The 20,524-nt window shown below is 37.4% G+C and overlaps 2 protein-coding genes across 4 annotated transcripts; one reads left to right on the top strand and one right to left on the bottom strand.

The window, feature by feature from the left end:
* Positions 1-1,232: 1,232 nt before the first annotated feature.
* Positions 1,233-5,311, bottom strand: LOC112180601 (endoglucanase 25). Its single transcript, XM_024319155.2, has 7 exons — positions 5,229-5,311; positions 3,282-3,754; positions 2,863-3,170; positions 2,289-2,762; positions 2,000-2,132; positions 1,732-1,904; positions 1,233-1,639 (listed from the first exon to the last, which is right to left on the bottom strand). Exons 2-7 carry the CDS (start codon positions 3,664-3,666, stop codon positions 1,241-1,243), a joined length of 1,872 nt encoding a protein of 623 aa, XP_024174923.1. The 5' UTR covers positions 3,667-3,754; positions 5,229-5,311; the 3' UTR covers positions 1,233-1,240.
* A 7,965-nt stretch (positions 5,312-13,276) lies between these two features.
* LOC112179353 (LEAF RUST 10 DISEASE-RESISTANCE LOCUS RECEPTOR-LIKE PROTEIN KINASE-like 1.2) lies at positions 13,277-20,518 on the top strand. 3 transcript variants are annotated; one of them, XM_024317752.2, is made up of 4 exons: positions 13,277-14,077; positions 18,726-18,761; positions 18,873-19,133; positions 19,234-20,518. In XM_024317752.2, the coding sequence occupies exons 1-4, from the start codon at positions 13,294-13,296 to the stop codon at positions 20,163-20,165; spliced, it is 2,013 nt and encodes a 670-aa protein (XP_024173520.1). In that variant the 5' UTR covers positions 13,277-13,293; the 3' UTR covers positions 20,166-20,518. The 3 variants fall into 3 exon arrangements, with proteins under 3 accessions (XP_024173520.1, XP_024173519.1, XP_024173521.1); XM_024317751.2 differs by lacking the exon at positions 13,277-14,077 and adding an exon at positions 15,114-16,398; XM_024317753.2 differs by lacking the exon at positions 13,277-14,077 and adding an exon at positions 17,089-18,533.
* Positions 20,519-20,524: the final 6 nt, after the last annotated feature.

The raw sequence follows: 20,524 nt of genomic DNA, 5'->3' as shown, positions 1-20,524 counted from the left end.
CCTATATATATACAGATCCTATCCAGAAATATGCCTTGTTTTGTAATTTCAGAGAGAGGTTAGAGTTTAGGATTATTTTTCGGTCTCCTAGCCACATCTCGATCGTTCAGTTTTTAGGTACTAATGTATAGATCATCTCTGCAAAATTTCAGCCAAATTGATGATCTATAAGATATCTAACTCGTTCAAACCAATGGATGAACTAAATCTGTCCAACCTGAACCGTATTAGCTTTAAGACAGTTATCAATGCCTTAACGACCATCAAATTGATTGAAATTTTTCAGAGATGATCTATACATTAGTATCTAAAAACTGAACAGTCGAGATTTGGATATGCGACTGAAAAGTGACCCTAAACCCTAACCTCGCTCTGGATAGGATCTGTATATATTTACATCTCGACCGTTCAGTTTTTAGGTACTAATGTATAGATAATCTATGCAAAATTTTAGCTAAATTGATAGTTGTTAAGGCATTTATCAATTTATCAATGCCTTAAAGCTAGTACGGTTTAAGTTTGACATATTCAGTTTGTCCATTGGTTTAAGCGAGTTAGATACCTTAAAGATCATCAATTTGGCTGACATTTTGCAGAGATGATCTATAAATTAATACCTAAAAACTGAACGGTCGAGATGTGGATATGAAACCGAAAAGTGATCATAAACTCCAACCTTATACGTTAATTTCAGAGTGAGGCGTCACTTTAGATAAGATCTGTGTGTGTGTGTATATATATTTCATAGGTTTCTATATTTTTGTTGGAGACAACGTAAAACCTCAGTGGCAGTAAGTAGTAACCACTACCTCCTTGGTTGGGTGTAGATGGAGTTCATAGTCTTGTCCAAATAGCATATTCCAAAAGCATCGAAGGATCACAAGTGAGACATTCAAAGGATCAAAAGGGACCAAGTCGACAATCTTTCTTGCATTAGTAATTAGATGTACAAATGCGGAGACTTAAATCTAATTAAAAATTATTAATAATAAAAGTAAAATGATACTTCAAATTATGTCATTTGTCAGTTGTCACATAATTTTATATTGAAACAAACAAAAAGTAAAAAGTTCATAAGAATATGCATGTATATGTGTCTTTGCTACGATGAATGATTCATTATCCACACAAAAACTATACAACATTCCCACGTCATTGTTATTGTTTTCCTAACAAGTTTACCAGAGCTTCTCTTATTCGTTAATATATATATATGTGGGCTAGGGGTACAAGTCAGTAATTAGCGAATCTTATCAAAAATACCCATCTGGTCTATGCCCAATTTAGTGGGATCATAGTTGCCTCTCTTCTTGCTCTTCTTAGTATGAGGAGGATCATGAAGTGCAATGAGAGCTGCAACTAAACCAGCATTGCTTGTTAATCTAGGCTCAGTGAACTCTTGCTTGTCCCTCTCATCTATAAATTTGTCAAACTGGTCTGGTCCTCCTACCATGGCTCCCAACAGCACATTCGGATTTGGATCCTTGGAGTCTCGCCATTTATATCCATCTTTACACGAGTAATGTTGACCATCCCAAAGGATTGATGCACTTCTATGGTGTACTTGGCTCGGAAACTTGTCCCCGAAGCCCACAATGTAGCTCATATTCATTGGGTTATCTCCTAGAATGTAATTCACCTAAAAACAAAATAAACAAGCAAAATAAGACTCAATTGCATTTCAACTTGCAGTTTGAACCTGCATTATCTAGCATTATATGTAATACTTGCCTGAGACAAGGAGAAATTCCGCAGCATTTCTACGGTAAATTCACAAGTGCTGCCACTGCCACCAGAACTACGCAGAAGATCAAGGTAGTCGCCGTACAATTTACTAAGGAAAGATGCTGTTGCAGCAAACTGGAGAGGTGCCCCATAATCAGGCCTTTGGATGACCAACCCACCTATTGTATGTAGTAAATTTTAAGGCATGCCAGTAGTCTTGGATTGCATCAATACATGCACCAAAATCATTGATTGTACTTGATTTGATACATACCTGGTGTCATGCTGAAGACTCGACGAGAAACATAAGAACACATAAGCGAGCCAGTCATGTTGGATGATGCCTTTAAAGAAGCTTCATACGGGTAGCCAAGATCATGAAAGAATTGAAGACGCGTTAGCAACACCTACAATATGTATCAACTAGTTATTGTAGCTAAATTCAACTGACCTACAATATGTACCAACTAGTTATTGTATCTAAATTCAACTGATCAAAGTAGAATATTTATTAATGCACGTAAACTCAAGAATGATTCATTGCAATTAGTAAAGTACTGTACCATGTTAGCAGTAAGCTTGTTGTTCCAATCGAAAATCCATTTATCAGAACTTGTTTCATCATCAACTGCAGCCTGAAACTTGTCTGTGGCATATTGCAGATATGAAATGTCACCGGTAGCAAAAAATAACCAAGTTCCTCCCCAAACTAATTCGTCTTTATAACCAGATGAGTTATAAAAGTCTCTAGATTCTCCTCCACAAGTTTCAACCCTGGTGTAAGTTCCTTGATTATTAGGGTCTTTAGTTGCACTCTCAAATAGCTCCCCAGCAGCTTTCACTAATTCTCCTGAGTAAACACTGTCGTCGTCTTTAAATACTAATGAAGCAGCAGATAATGCTGCAACAATTTCCCCTGCTAAATCGGTAGCTGTGCTATCACAAATTGAAACAGGTCTCTGATAATCCATGTCTTCAGGTCTTTCCCAGCAGTTTATATCACTAGGAGTCGTGCCATCACTGTTTGCACTTCCAATCTGAAATAAGTAAAGAGCACTCTCACCATAGTCCCATACTATCGTATTCACGAGAAAAGATTGTGATACAAAATTGATGTTCATGAATCATAAGGCTTGCCTGAGAATACAATGTGGTATCTGAAGTCGCATTTGGAGGAACGAAGACTTTGAGCAAATAATCACTGCCCCATTTGATTATATCCTTGACATGGTCAAGCTCACTGATATCAGCATATTTTTGGTGGTATTCAATCACAGTCCAACTTAACAAGGTCATGGTATAAGCTGTAGAGAAACTGAACTTCATGTTGTTTCCAGAATCATAGAAACCGCCCACAAGATTTGCGTGGTTACTGGTCAAATTCCCATCTTGCAATCCTGAATCCCCTCGAAATTTTACTGGACTATTTTTGGGGTAAGTCCCAGCTGAAAATGGAATTCTAGAATGAGTTAATCAGGTCAAAAAAAAAATTATGACAATTATCTTATATTTAATTGCTCCTAGTAAGATACTGTATAATGGTGATGGTAGATTACATTTTTGAGCATCGAAGAAGGTTAGAGCTTGGTTCAATGCAAGTGTCAGATTTTTTGAAGGACCATGGTGATGATGCTTGTGAGGCAAAAACCGTAGCAGCAAAATTAGAGCTACAATAAGACTAACTATTGAGGCAGAAATGTAAAGACAACGTTTGAAGATCTTTCTATCTCTAATAACAATATCGTAATCATACGACTTGGAGTAACTAGAAGGCAGTGAATCATAGGCGATGCCAGATTGAGGAACAAGATTGAAGTCAATTTCTATAGAGTTCCAGCGACTTGCTGAAGGAAGCATACGACGTGCCTCTGAAACTGTATGGACAAACATCACGGATTCTTGGTCTGTTGCAGTTGACTGGTAACCTAGTGAAGATGGCATTATTGTGAAGACGCCACTGCTCAAGTGTTTCCCTTCTCAATCTGTATTAGTTTTGTGTATGAGGTCTCCTTCGTCAATTGTATAGAACCTAAGAGATCATAATGTTCCATTAATTTCATAGTATATATTTACTTTTTGTTGTTATTTACAACGGAATCATTTTTTTTAAGAGAAGGACAACTATGGTTTTCATTGACAGTTAACATCCTTGATAAAAGAGTACATGCTGGCTTAAGAACAAAATATTTCGATGTTATCAAGAGCACAAGGGATAAGAATTATAAAAGAGTTTGATGCTAATTCTACTGACTTTGAGAATAGCTCCCCATTCTCTTTGAGTCTTTCCCGTTCAATTATAACTACATATTTAAGTTCTCGGCCGGCAATTTCAACTAATGATGAGGTTGGAAAGGAGCTCCAGTTTCTTAACTCCTAGCTGTTTCTTTCTTCAGGTTTTTGTCATTGTATTTACTCACAAGCCCAAAAGGCCAAAACAATAGCTCTTTGAACATAGTGGAATTCATTACAGGGTTTTTGCGTCATGTGAATATACATAGATAGCAATGGCGGAGCTAGGATTTCAGAATGGGGTGGGCTAAAAATTTTTTAATAAAAGTTTACTAATTCTTGTAATTTTTTTTAAGGTTTTACAAACCACATCTTAGATTAAACACATATCAAACAATCAAATAGTTAACTAATTAAAAGAAATTAACATTTTATAGAAGTTCGAAAACAAAATCTAAGACAAAAAGAACATACCTACTCAAATTGCATCATACGCTCTTGAATAGAAGCAAAATCTTTAATTATTGATCAGCAAAAACAAGCAAATCTATAATCCCAAACCTTAATTGAAAAACAAAAATACAATCTAAGAAAATGATAAAGAATCCAATAATAATGACCCTAGTCAAATGTTGATCACTTGGTCAATAAAAAAATTTATATATATACCTAGGTTGAATCTTTTAGGGTTTTCGGTGAAAGCAAGCAAGCGGCTTTGATTCAAAGCCTTTGAAGATGCCGTTGGGGTTAATTATATATGTATATATACCTAATATACACGGCTTTGATTCAAAGCCTTTGAAGATGTCCTGGGGTTAATTATATATGTATATATTATTATATATGTATATATACCTAATATACCAACACCGCAACACATCTACGCCTTTCAAACAAAGTCAGGTTGAATCTTTTAGGGTTTTCGGTGAAAGCAAGCAAGCGGCTTTGATTCAAAGCCTTTGAAGATGCCGTTGGGGTTAATTATATATGTATATATACCTAATATACACGGCTTTGATTCAAAGCCTTTGAAGATGTCCTGTGGTTAATTATATATGTATATATTATTATATATGTATATATACCTAATATACCAACACCGCAACACATCTACGCCTTTCAAACAAAGTCAGAAAGCCAAGAGTGCGATGTGACTCATGGATTTGATTAACTGATTAAGCAATTGTGAACTAAAAACAAAAAACATATGAATTAAAAAAAAATGTGCCAAAGATCATATAACCAAGAGGAATAGATCGAGGATGAGCTTCTACCTGAAGAGTGAAGAGGTCAAGAGGGAGAGCGTTGGTCGACAAATATATTGGACAGGATACCACAAGTTTTTCGTTGAAGTCTGGGAAACTGGGACTTATTGATTTTGGAGAAACAGTGAGAGAAAAAAATTGACCTAATTACTTAAATAAAAAAGATCTTTTTATGGGACTATGTCTTTTAAGGCGGAATAGAAAATAAAATAAAATCAAATACTTCAAGAAAAGAAATAATATATATGTGACTAAAAAAAGAAAAAAGAAAATATATGTACCTGTAAAAGTAAAAATGGATTGGAATTGGTCTACTCATTTCATTCATAACCCCTTTATATAGGGATAAGATTACAACGGAAATATCAATTACATTGATGATACTAAATGCTTATTGAGCTGTGATTTGTAATTGCTTGATTCCCTTTTCGTTTGTTTCTTTGACGAAGGCACATAATGTGTTTTTCCTTTAACACTCCCCTTGTGCCAAGTCAAAGATGAAATGGTGCATGAGTTGTTGCCTCACTAAAAACCTTGCCAAGTAACAATAAAAACCCTGTGGGACAAAAATAAAACTTGGTCGAAGGAAAAGAGCACAACGCACCTTCTACATTTGAGTATGACATGTGTGTGTTAGACTCCCCCTGACGTCTACACCTCCCCCTGATACTTACATTAATCTAGGGAGCTTGGAAAGTCTTCGCATTCCTATGCTTTTCACATGTTTCTCAAATGTGGCCTTAGGCAGTGATTTGGTGAACGAATCTGCCACATTCTCCTCAGACCTTACTTGATTCATTTGAATCTTGAGGAGAGTCTGTTGTTGCTGATTGTAGGACAACTTTGGCGATATGTGTTTTGTGTTATCACCCTTAATATAACCTAGCTTCATCTGTTCGATGCAAGCTGCATTGTGTTCGTAAATGCAAGTAGGCTCTTCAGTGGTAGAACTCAAACCACTGATAGGAGCATAAAATGTGACATTTATAATGTTTAAACCCGATATTTTACTAAGTTATTTCCTTTATCTTGATCAATTTAACTTAGTTAGTGTTTTTACAGATAAAATGGAGATCTACTCATACTAGGAGACCTGTGGAAGACATGTGGAAGCATCTAAGAAGTCTGAAGAAGATAATTACCGAATTGAACACAAATTGTGCTTTAAAAATCAAATCCATTACAGATTCGGAAAACTGCCACTGCAGATCAGTCAACTTCAACGAAGTGTCAAAAATCGTTCAGAGCTCAGAAAATTATGATCTTTATATGGATGGAAAGCTACGGATGTCTAGTTTCCAGAACTTTTTACAGATCGTCGATATCTATTTTATAGAAGAAGTTATGACCATTTTAGTGCACTGAGGTCAAGTCTGCCGGAAATCTGTTTTGTGTCAAAGGAGTTCTAACTCAATTTTGTTTCTTCATCATCTATCTTAGTTTGTTTTCAAACTTAGTACCATTTGGACAGAACATTTAGACTGTTATAGTATAAATATATTATAGTATAAATATCTACATCTTGTAATAAGTACTTGAGTGTGTAAATATAGGTATGAAGACTTGTGTGGCATAAAGTATATGGGGAAGCAACAAGCATGGCAGCTCTCATAATTTCAGCAACCATGTGGAGCTGCAGCTATGATCATTGAAGCCACTATAATGGACTTCTTACCATTACATTCACACTACAATGTATTCCTATAAATACCCTCTTTTGTGAGAATAAAAAGAGACCTTCCTTCATCAATTTTCCATCTTCTTCCTCTCTCAATTTTCTTATCATAGCAGTTTTCATATCTTCAAGGAGCTTAGCTGTGCCATCCACCCTCCTAACTGTGATCACCACCTTGTACCGCCACCTTGGAGCTGCTTTGGATCCTTGGGACGTAATCAAGGGTTGTTCATTCCACCATTATCATCATATCTTCACGGTTATGTGTAATTGTAGATAGAGAATTCTGTTTTTATTTTTCTTTATAAACTGAAATTATGAGTTCATAATATTATTTTTGGAACAATTTTGATGCTCTTTTCAAAGTAATATTAGTTTATGTGTTCTTGATCTTTGTGTGTTTCATCTTTATGAGAAGATAATCTGATTTTGTTTTAAAGAAAACGTTTACATGTTTTTGGTTCTTTGGTTCGAAACATAGAGTGATTGCATGTAATTGGAGCTAGCAATTAGATTTATGCTTTGTAATCCTAATTCAAATGATTAGTAAAGGCTTAGGACATAAGTCGAAATCAGATTGTTTATGCATTGAATTGACATGCTTTGTGTACATGGATTTGCATAATTATTAACCAAACTTTCACATGAACTTAATGATTTGAAACTTGAGTTTGCATGATTGCTTTGATTGTGTGAAACTTGTTTTCAAAATATATTGGTTAGGTGCTTTGCTTGATCAATTGTGTAAAGGGAAGTAAAATAAGAGACATTGTTTGCTTTTAACTTTGTTTCTTGGTTGATAACTTTTCATGGTATTAGTAAAGGATTAAGGATGCATGTAACAAATTGATCTTGAATTGTAGTGGATGAATTGTTACCAAAAGTTTCTGTTCATGATTCCATTCATCTTCAACTTTTTGTTTTATTTTGTTTTCCAAAATTTTCATTCCAAAACTCCCCAAAACCTTTATTTGATTTCGTGATATGTGTTCTTGTATATAAATTTGTGTTTTTAGCTTTTCGTACTTGTAAATATTTCAAATATAATCTGAAAATACCTTAAAAGAACTCGTGAACTTTGTTTAAGTTTTTAGGATGTTAGTTTCAGTTCATGTGTGTTTTTCTAGTTAGTTTTGTGCATGTTAGAATTAGTTTTTATTTAGATTTTGTGTTTGTGCTATATTTATTTGTATTTACTTATATTCCTGTTCTTTGTTTTATTTTTGTAAATAATACTTCTTATTGTTTAATTTCTTTATTTGTTTACACAATTACAGGTGTACCCTCAATCCCCGGATAGAACGATCCCTATTTACCATATACTAACGATGACATTTTACAGAGTTAAATTACGTGCTGCTTTGAGCGCGTCAACCACTAATCCCTCGAATATGTGCAATGATAGTTCTTAACCATACACACTCACGAACCGCCTCATGTAGAACAATGATCTCTGAGTGGTTCGAGGAGGTAGCCACAAGGGTTTGCTTGGTTGATCTCCAAGATATTGCCGTGTTCCCATTGGTAAATACATAACCAGTTTGGGAATGACCTTTATGTGGGTCAGAGACGTATCTAGTATCTAGTATCAGCATAACCGACCAAAACGTCATTTGGCGTTTTAGTGTAGTGAGTGGCGTTTTTGCCATCAACATTTCCTTTAAGGATTGCAGGTCCATCTGCGGTCCCTCTTGTCTCTCTGTAGGGAAATAACAGTCTCAAGTCAATGGTTCCTTTTAGGTATCGAAGATGTTCTTGATACCATTCCAGTGACGCTGCGTTGGCCCTGAGCTAAATCTAGCTAACAAGTTCACTAAGAGAATGCAATGTCTGGTCGAGTAGATTGGGCTAAGTACAATAATGCGCCTATTGCACATAGATAGAGAATTTCAGCTCCCAACACCTTTTCGTCATCTTCCTTTGGACGAAATGGATCTTTCCTTGCATCCAAACTTTGACCGATCATGGGAGTGCTAGCAGGATGTGCTTTGTCCATGTTATATCACCTGACTTTTGGACATATGCAGACTGATGGATTAGTATTCCACAAACTCGGTGTTCTAGTTCAAGGCCTAGATAGAATCGAGTTTTCCCAAGATCCTTCATCTCAAATTCGGATTTCAAGTAGCTCGCGGTTTCTCTTATTTCATCAAGAGTACCTATTATGCTCATATCATCGACATATACTGCTACAATTGCAAATCCGGAACTTGTTTTCTTGCAGGGGCATAATTCATCGTTCTCATATCCCTTTCCAATCAAGTAGTCACTTAGACGGGTATACCATATCCGCCTGGATTGTTTCAATCCGCAAAGTGAGCGTTTCAACTTAATTGCAAACGCACTCTGTGGTTTAGAGTCACTTGACTTGGGTAATGCAAGGTCATCAGGCACTTTTCATATATATATATGAATCTAGATCCCCATAGAGATATTCAGTAATCACATCTATGAGCTGCATTTCCAGTCCTTTGGAAATTACTAAGCTAACTAAGTAGCGGAACGTTATAACGTCCATTACGGGAGAGTATGTCTCCTCGTAGTCAATTCCAGGGCATTGTGAGAAACCTTGCGCCACAAGGCGAGCCTTGTACCTTAGGACTTCATTCTTCTCAATACGCTTTCTGACAAACACTCATTTATGTCCTACAGACTTTACACTTGGTGGGGTTAGCACTACCTGACCAAATACCTGTCTCTTTGTCAGAGAATCTAATTCTACCTGGATTGATTCTTTCCATTTAGGCCAATCTCTCTTTGTTGACATTTTTCAACAGAGCGTGGTTCGATATCATCATGCTTTATGATTCCTTCAGCAACAGTATATATCATCAATGTGTATGGAAGATCTTTCTATCAACTCATACGCATTCTTGTAATCCTTTGAGATTTCTTTGTTCTCTGGAATCATTTCAAACATCGGAGCGTCCTCCAGTATTGATTCATGGACATAACTATAATCAGAGACAATCTCATGAGAGGGATTCTATACATTGATGATTGGTTTGTGCCTTACTCACCCTTTTCTTCTTTGGGTGAGTGTCAATCGAACCAAGTGACCTCTCCCTCTTCCTTGGGGAGCCACGACCTCAACCACACCTCCACTAAGTGCGGTTGCAGTGCCTCTATTTGCGGCACTGTGCCCCTTGTTGAGGACTTCTAACCTTGCAGGCACATTTGCAGCTGGTATATGTGATCTCGTCACTTTTGCGATATCAGTAAACGTATCAGGCATCGAATCTGCTACGTTCTGAAGATCGATTATTCTTTTCACTTCACTTTCACTTGTGAAGTGCGGGGATCAAAATGAGACATAGTGGGGACAAACCACGACAATTTCTGTCGTTCCCTTGGAAAATACTTTTTCCTATCTCCCCCTAACGACGGGAAGACTGTCTCATCAAAGTGACAGTCCGCTAATTTAGCGGAAAAGAGATCGCCTGTCAAGGTTTCCAAATAGCGTATAATTGTTGGGGATTCGTATCCAACATAAATACTTAATCGTCTCTGAGGACCCAATGTAGTGCGCTGTGGGGGCGCAATAGGCACATATACTGCGCAACTAGATATGCGTAAGTGTGAAATGTCAGGCTCATATCCAGTTACCAACTGGTACGCAGACAATGGTTGGCTAGCAGTGGGTCTGAAACGAATAAGTAAAGTTGCGTACAATATTGCATAACCCCATGCAGATATAGGCATGTTGGTGCACATAACCAATGCCCTAGCCACCATCTGTAGCCTTTTGATGGTGGCTTCTACGAGACCATTTTGTGTATGCACATGGAGTACAAGATGCTCTACATCGATCCAAATAGCTATGCAATAATCATCAAATGCTTTTGATGTAAACTCTCCAGCATTATCAAGCCTTATAGACCTGATAGGGTGATCAGGGTGGTGAGCCCTTAAACGTATAATCTATGCTAAGAGAATTGCAGCATTTCTTGTGGACAATAAAACGACATGTGACCAGATTGTTGAAGCATCCACCAGAACCATAAAGTACTTGAATGGTCCGCATTCTGGATGGATAGGTCCACAAACATCTCTTTGTATCCTTTGTAAGAATGGAATGTTTTGTTTTGTATCTTTAGCATAGGAAAGTCTCGATCCTGTTTTTGCTAAAGAGCAGGCTTTGCAAAACGAGTGATGTGCCTTTGAAATAGTCAATGAGGCATAATGGGAGGAAGGTAGTGCTTCTGGTACTTCAGAAAAGCAATGACTGCATTTGAGCAATCTTAGAACCGACACCTTGCAGTGTGGCGGATTTTTCTCCCATTTTTCACTCGAAAGAAGGGATGTCTGTGTGAGTTCTTGAAAAATACGGATCATCATGTCACGACCTCGGTGCCATAGGCGGTCATGCAAAAGCCTGTATGAGTCAGTGTCCCACATTTCATTGTTGGTGACAATATAGGATTCAATGATCTGAATCATAGTGAGGTACAGTCCACTAAATTGACTCATAAGTTTCTCTAAGATGTGTATCCTCCCACAGTCATTAGATGTAGTATCAAGGTATTCAGTTCCATTCTCACGGTGTGTTTTTACATGATAACCGTTGGCACAAATTGCTTTGAAACATTAACAAGGTTTGATCAGCTCTTGGTGCATACAGAGCGTCTTTGACTTTAAATATATCTCAGATTCTTTAGAGTAATTGTATTTTAGTAGAATGATAATCTTTTCATTCTAATAATAATTTTTTCTCTAGATGTATTGCTTTACATCTTTATATTGCAATTTCAAACCATGTAAATATGTGTAGTAAATAAATTTGAATAAATTCAGTGCTTAAGAATAAAATTCAAAATTTATTAATGAGCCAACGATAATCAAATCAAGGTCTTGTTCTAATTCATCAAAACATTATTGAAATAAACTTTAAGACCAAGTAATAGTCTAATTAAGAATGAGGCATTATGCCTTCACAACTGTTTTTGGAAAATATATGTACCTGTAAAAGTAAAAATGGATTGGAATTGGTCTACTCATTTCATTCATAACCCCTTTATATAGGGATATGATTACAACGGAAATATCAATTACATTGATGATACTAAATGCTGATTGAGCTGTGATTTGTAATTGCTTGATTCCATCTTCGTCTGTTTCTTTGACGAAGGCACATAATGTGTTTTTCCTTTAACAATACCAAGTTTAATAATATATGAACGATGTGGTGTTAGCTCAGTGGTTAGAGCACCCACTACCTATGTACGAAGTTATGGGTTCGAGTCACCATAGGGGTTAAGTAAAGAAAAGAAAAGAAAAAAAAAAGAAAAAAAAAGTATAGGGGTGAAATCCTTTGATCCTCTTTAAAGAAAAGAAAAAAAAAAGTTTAATAATATAGGGGCTAAGTATAAAAATTTGGGGTGGGTTAGTTTTTAATATTTAATTTGTTAAACTAAAATTGGGCTAGTTTTTAATATTTAATTTGTTAAACTAAAATTGGGCTAGTTTTTAATATTTAAGTTGTTAAACTAAAATTAAGCTATTAAATAATGTTTTTTCAAAATTTAGGGTGCACTGTAGCCCACCCGAGCCCGTGTGTAGCTACACATTTGACAGATAGTATATAAAGATGGAAACAAAACATTTCTGTGGTTTTTTTTTTGGGCTTCACTGTATGAAAGATTAATCAGTTTCCACAAGAAATATACAAGTCTTCCAAAGTCCTCCCTTAGTTTTCTTGGTCAATTTTTGAGCTAATGAAGTTTCCCTTCTGAAAAAGTACTTGAGCTAAAGATTGAAGCAATAACAGTACAGATGTACAAAATTCCTCAGCAAAAGTACAGAAGTTAAGGTTGTTTCGCATCTCCAAACCATGAGCTATCAAATTCTATGGGCCGTGACTTGGTCTCTGACTCAGAGGTCACACGTCTGTATACCTAATTCCTCTGATCAACACACTAACACTAATTAAAGGGGAAAATAGGACTTAAGTAATGAAATAATGACAGGAAATGAGTAAACTAATCAAAGGAACGTGAAGGCCACACGCCTTTAATATAATTTATGCAACTTGGGCTGAAAATGTCGCCTATCAACAAATGACTTATGACTCAAAGTCTCCAGTCCTAGTCTTTAGTCTTCCAGCGGAGTCATTCACTCATTCTCATTTAAGAATTTCTCACTTCATGCATGAGGAAATCTCCAAGCTTTAACCTTTACTTAGAATCGCAGCTCTCATTAGTCCTCAAAATGCAAGTTGATAAAATCCATAAGCATCATAATTAATAAACTAATGGCCAATGTTTACCAACTTGAAAGCACAAGATTCTCTTCACACACAAATTTCCACAACACGCTAAATCTCATCAATCAAGTCTATATATAAACGACGCATATGCCATAGCCAAAGGCCCAAAGCATAACAACACAATATTCTATACCATGTCATCACCTACCTCTTACCTCCTCATAGCTCTTCCGTTGCTCTTCTTCTTTAACTTCCATGGAAGCAAAGCCAACTTTTTGGCCTCAACAAATTGCCCCATATACACATGTGGTGATAATGAGCTTGATTTTCACTACCCTTTTTGGAAAATCGAAGACTCCACAGCCCATCAACATTGTGGATACCCTGGTTTTGGTCTAACATGCTCAGATTCTGGAGAGCCTATACTGACTCTACCAAATGATTCATGCATTGTTAAAGACATAAACTTTACTACATCCACCATCACCCTTGTTGACATTGACGTTGTTAATCAAACATGCCCCAGGGCCAGACACAGTATGAGTGTAGGCACGCTCCCATTGGATTACTCCCCATTGGATGTGAACCTGAGCTTCTACTTCAACTGCACTTCCTTTCCTGATCCTGTTGTGCCTCCCATAACCTGCTTGGGATCGCACAGTACCAAAAAGTCTTATGTGATCACGGAGGGAGAGGAGCCAGATGGGTTTGAGTGGTCGGAATATTGTGAGGAGAATGTGGTGGTGACTGTGAAAAAAACAGAGGAGATTACTAGAAGTATTGGTGAGTTGATTGGTGCATTTGGATTGGCCATGAACAATGGGTTTGTGCTGAACTGGACCATGGCTAAGGAGTGCGGTTCCTGTGAGACTAATGGTGGGTTCTGTGGCTACAACAACACTGCGCCAGAGATTCTGTGCTTTTGCAAAGATGGTAGTACTGGTACCACAAGCAATGGCCTCTGCAAGAAAGAGAAAGGTGTGGTTTCTTACCTTGATCCTTTTTTTAACTATTGAGATTAGTGGTTTTCTTGGGCCGAAGAGAATATAGCCCAGTTTTGGTATGGGTCGTGTTTGGTTTCTACTCTTGTTTGGGTCATATTGATTGGCTTGCTTATGTTCATTGGGCTGGATGGCTTTAGGTCCAATGTCTATATAGGTTTTTGTTGACTTTCCCTTTGCCATACGTTTTATGCGGGTTTTAGAGCCAAATGCATTTCCAAACAAATGAGGTAAGTAGACAGTAGAGTCTATTTACGTTTAACTTGGAGTGTGAATTATGCTTCTAAGAAGTTGAATCGCATACTAATTTAGACTTAGATTTTTGTTAATTTTAGTTTTTCATTGACCATTAGTCTAACGACTCTCAGTGCATTCAACATAATATAAATATTTCTTTATGATAAAATTGTAAAATTTCATTAAAAACATCTATGCATTTGGATGTCCACATAGTCCCCCTCCATGCTTATCCATCCTAGTAACAACCTTAATCACACAATTCCACGACATGTAAAAAAGGCGTTGGAATTTTAAACGATATACGATTTACCATTCCATCTCTATTTAGGAATAGCTCGCTGTTCTCAAGTTTGAGGTTCTTGTGTAATACTATTCCATCTCTACTTGTTTCTTCCAACAAAAATAAATGTTTTAATTACATAATGTTAAGGGGTCTAATCTTTATCTATAATGTCTAGGTCCTTTTTGTGTTTGGTCATAATCTCACATATACAAAACTACTATTTTAATTTACATCTGCAAAATGCATGGGATGACTAAGAAGATCAAGACAGATCGAAAGAAAATTATCAACAAAGAATAAATAAATAGCAAGATGTTGATTGTTATAATAGAAACTGCTATTAGATTAGTATAAGTTGGTTTGTCCAGGCAAGATCGTTACAAATCTACTTATGATATGGCATGCCTCTTGTCTAGTTGCCTTAGTCGCCTAGCAAATTTGTTGAACATGTTTAGCTTTTAGACTTTTCTTTTTTATTTATTTATTTTTTAATAAAAAAACACAAATTGCAAATGGAAGCCAACAATGGACCCTTGACCAGTCATAGCTAGCCCTACTTCTCCACGCATAAACATACAGAATAAGGGACTCCCATGCCTATCAATGAGGTCAGTAAAGTGAGTTGCACACAAAATATATATAGCATATGCCTCAATTAGATACATCCCGATGGGAAATTTCCAAGACAAAATGCATATGTAGAAGTCAAAATTATACCTCTAGCTCCTCTCCCTTCAGAGAAATCCACCTAATTATCTTGGACGTCAAACCAGATTATTAGTCTGCCTGCATGTTTGACATTTCGAATTACGACTATATATTGCATCACAGTTGCTTTCAATCTGTCATTTTGAACCAATATTATAGGGAATTCACCCAAATTAATTATCAAACAGAAACTCATCTCTATCTTAGCTAGCTCATGGTCTCACCCTTTTCTTTTCTCCATGATCTTCTACGAATGACCATGCCTAATAATCATCATCTCTTCCTAAGATCACCACCCATCATCATCATCATCATCATCTTCTTCTTCTTCTTCTTCTGGGCTCGCTGCGAAGACGATCCCCAATATTACACACGGTGCAAGCAACCTTTCAATTGTGGTAACCTCACAGACATATCCTACCCTTTCTGGGGAGGACCCAATCGCCCCAAACAGTGCGGTCGCTTGGGCTTCGAGCTCACCAACTGCGAAGATGAAACTCAATCCCCTCACATAGTAATAGAAAAGCTAGAATTTCATGTGTCCAACATCAACAGCCAAGAGCTCTTTCACACCATGACAATCGCTCGCTCCGACCTCTTGGATAGTCCTTGTACTGACCACCTCGTCAACACCACTCTCGACTACAACCGTTTCTCTTATGTCCAAACTGTTCGCAACCTCACCTTGTACTACGGCTGCCTCCCTCAAAACAAATCGGTCCTCAACAATTTTACGTGCAAAATAGACGGCACAGCTAAGGATAGAAATATTTCGTACTACGTGGATGATTCACTCTCAAGGGTTGATGTTCCGGGCCGACCCACATGTTCTACCAAAATCATAGTCCCCATTTTTTGGGAGGGCTTTGATGTAATGCCAGACAATGCAACGGAAGAAGTGGAAAAAGTTTTGAAGCAAGGGTTTCAGGTTGAGTACAGCGCGGATTGGGATCTCTGTAGGTCATGCATGAACTCTAATGGCACCTGTGTATCGAACGCAACGACGGATTCGTTTCTCTGCCTTTGCGGGAATCGTCCTAACAATTCTACTTGTCTAATTGTTCATGGTACGCGTATATGTTTATTTTGGATTTGATTGGTTAACTTTGTTTGCTAGATGATTGATTATGCATTAGACAAATCCATGTTCATAATTATTGAAGGACTTGGTAGGATTAAGATTAGGGATAGCATGTAATGGTTGAATTTGCACATTGTTTGAGGAAGGGCCCCTTGATTAATTAGTCAAAGTTAGACCACTTCAATTATTATATATGAAACCCAGCCCGCATAAGAAGAAATGATTTAGCTAGTAGCCAGAGAACTAAAATATCTGAATGTTCTAGGCATCGGACCTTCCTCAATTGCTAGCTGGTTCATTAATTAAGTTCTAACTGCTCTTTCACTGTTTTGATTCGAAAATCTAAAAATATTATAGCTTTTGGCTACTTTAAAGGTTTAATCTATCATGAGGGTTTTAGCTTTAGATGTGGGGATACAAAATAGGGTTTTGGCTCTACTATGGCTATCGTAGGGTTTATCCACTTATAGTTACCAAACCTATGAATTAGTTAATTAGCTTGGTCTTAGGATGCAATGGGTTTAATCCTTTACGAAAATTATTAAGATATAAATTAGGCTTCCCAAGTCATCTAAAATACAAAGACATTTCGCTAATAACCCCCTCCTTAGTACACAAAGACACCAGATATCCTTGATGCTGGTTTGACTGGTCATCACCTCGATTCTTAGAGAAAGTCAACGGTCAACGGAGGAGGAAGCAACCAGTTCAATCTGGCGTCTCTTGGACACTGATTAAGGGTTCACACTTCCGTCCACACTTCAATCACACCAACCCAAACCTCATAAGAGATGGGCTTGGGCCCTAGTCTGTACTGGGCGTAACCCACTCCAATCCCAGCCCAACTTGTAGTCGTGCATTCTTGAACATGAATGATAACAATTCTAGCATAAGCATTCGATTCTGTGCACGTCTCTATCATCCATTCTTGGATCAACATTTTTCCTCTGTTACTTTTCAGGCATGCAAAACCCTGAAGTCCCTATCCTTTGTACACTTTCGGTTTAACCAACCACAACTCTGAAAGCCAAGTCGTCCACCCAAAACACACATTTCACCGTCACTCTATTCCATACCTCAAAAAAAGAAGAAACTTATTGCCAAAGTTTTGGTCCTCATTTGGCCAAGTTCGGACCAGAAGGTCTGAAGCTGTAATCATTTTCGACATAGTTGCTCATCCTTTGCCATATGAAACGTCACAAAAGTCTTTGCTGTTGCTTAATTCTTTATTCTTGTTTTCAAACTCTAAATAGACAAAAACCAAAGCATACCTACCATCAAGAAATTTCCCACTATATGCTAACTTGCTCACCTTTCTTTCCACAAATTCGCCACCTGCTTTCTTTCTTCTTTGTTTTTCTCTCAATTTCTGGATCATGAATCCCTTCCATTTATGTGTTTTTAGTATCATCTTCACAACCATAGTCAGTCTAGCCTTTTCTGTAGACTCTAGCTACTATGAGGCTTGCAAGCCTCAAACATGTGGGAATGGTCCGAATATAAGCTACCCTTTTTGGCTTTCGGATCAACAAGAATCCTATTGTGGCTATCCTAGTTTCAAGCTCGCTTGCAAGGACAAAAATCCAACACTTACTATTTCTGATGATGATTATATCATCAAAGAAATCTTTTACTCAAACCATTCATTTCTCGTGGACAATGGTGCTGTTTATGAAGATGAATGTCCCCTTCCTCTACACAGCTTCAGGCTCGATCGAACACCTTTCAATTATAGTTCCAATCATGTTGATTTTTCCTTGTTCTACAACTGTTCCCAAGAACCTGTGAACAACATGCTTACATATTCTATTACATGTGAAAGCAATTCCACACTTCATTCTTTTGCTACCATTCACAAAGAGGTACTGCAGTACATGAACCGAACATTATTAGACTCGTGCGAGTCTTCGGTTGTTTTACCTTTGGATTATCATGAGGCTGGTGGTGTGAATACCTGGTTGGAAATGAATTATACTGAAATCTTGAAGATGGGGTTCGTTTTGAATTGGACTGCACAAAATTGCAGCAATTGTGAGACGAGCGGTGGGCGCTGTGGATTCGATAACAATGAATTTGTCTGTTTTTGCAGTGATAGACCTCATGAAAAAACCTGTGATGATGGTACTTGTGTAGCAACATTTTCATTATTTAGTAATTGTTAGAGTTTTCAGAAAACAGATTTCTCACTTCTCTAGTAGTAGTTTGTTTGTAGCATGGATGAGAGTGGATATCTTCAAGGCCTATATTCATAACTTTTATTTAAGGTTTGTATACTTATATTCTAAGAATGCTGCTTCTTTGATTGCTTTGCAGGCTCTAAGTTCGACTGGAAATGGAAGGTTGTCGTAGGTAATATCCGCAATCCCTTTATTCTTCAGCTGTATAATGTTCTCCAAGCTCATATGATTCTCAGTTGCAAATTTGCTGCTTCTTATAGTGAGCTCGCCATTTTCTCTTCAGGGATTTGCTCGGTTATTGGAACTATAGCTGTAATGTGCGTCATTTTCTTTATATGGCGACGTCGCAACAGAAATCGATATGGTCCATCATCCTACGCATCTCGAAGCATCTATTCTAAAAGCTATTCCAGAAGTGATACTGAGAAGGGAAGTGCATACCTTGGAGTTCATGTCTTCACCTACAAGGAACTTGAACAAGCAACAAACTATTTCGACTCATCAAAAGAAATTGGGGATGGAGGCTTTGGCACAGTGTACTATGGTAAACTAATAATCAACATCCTTCATCTTCAAGATCACAAAGTTGTGTATTAACCATTATATATATGAACCTCGTTGTTCATTGTGGTTTTCTTAAACAGGAAAAGTTCGTGATGGGCGATCAGTTGCTGTCAAGCGTCTTTACGAAACCAATTACAAGAGAGTTGAGCAGTTCATGAATGAAATCGAGATTTTAGCTCGCCTACGCCACCAAAACCTTGTCTTACTCTATGGATGCACCTCTCGTCACAGCCGTGAACTCCTCCTTGTCTATGAATATGTTCCCAATGGAACTCTTGCTGATCATCTTCACGGTGGAAAAGCAAAACCCGGTGCACTGCCATGGCATACTCGAATCAACATTGCCGTAGAAACTGCAAGTGGATTGTCCTATCTTCATGCGTCTGAGATCATCCACCGCGATGTGAAAACCACTAACATTCTCCTTGACAACAATTTCTGTGTCAAAGTAGCAGATTTTGGACTGTCTCGTCTCTTCCCCACGGATGTCACCCATATCTCAACTGCTCCACAAGGAACTCCGGGTTATGTTGATCCCGATTATAACCAATGCTACCAGCTTACTGCGAAGAGTGATGTCTATAGCTTCGGTGTGGTCCTGGTTGAACTCATATCATCCTTGCCTGCTGTTGATATCACAAGGCATCGACATGAGATCAATTTGTCGAACATGGCTATCAACAAAATTCAGAAACATGCATTGCATGAGCTAGTGGATCCATCCCTTGGGTATGAATCAGACTTTAAAGTAAGAAAAATGATCAATGCAGTGGCGGAATTAGCGTTTCAGTGCCTGCAAAGTGAGACTGAAATGAGACCTTCTATGGTTGATGTGGAAAATGAACTAAAGAGGATACAGAGTGATGATTTTAGTAAAGAAAAGGCAGAGGAAATTGATATTTCAGCTGATGATGTTGTGCCGTTAAAGAGTGGTCCTCTGCCACCTTCACCAGATTCTGTGACAATTAATTGGGTTAGCAAGTCTTCAACACCAAATGATAGCACTGGTTAAACGTTTCCTTCTAGTTCTCTATGATACCATTGTCATTCTCCTTTCATCTATTAAACATGTGATTTGTTGAATGAGATGTAAATATTTGTTTCGTTTGAACTTTCGACTGTCTAATCTGTGTAAGACTTGAAGAGGTATGCTAAGGTCCATGTATAGCGGAGTTAGGCTACATGACTAATCTGTTTTGTTTGAACTTTCGACTGGCTAATCTTTGTAAAAGATTCATTGCTTTATTTGTTATACAAGTTTTCTAGTAGCAACCCATCCAGTGAAGAAATTGTTTTTTTCTTAGAACATATGACAGTAACTTTGTAAACCTGCCACCTGCTATTAAAATGATGGCTGGTAGAAAATCTTTC

Source organism: Rosa chinensis, chromosome 7 (genome assembly GCF_002994745.2).
Source record: "Rosa chinensis cultivar Old Blush chromosome 7, RchiOBHm-V2, whole genome shotgun sequence".
NCBI classification, from domain to species: domain Eukaryota; kingdom Viridiplantae; phylum Streptophyta; class Magnoliopsida; order Rosales; family Rosaceae; genus Rosa; species Rosa chinensis.
This window is presented reverse-complemented; position numbering and strand designations above follow the sequence as displayed.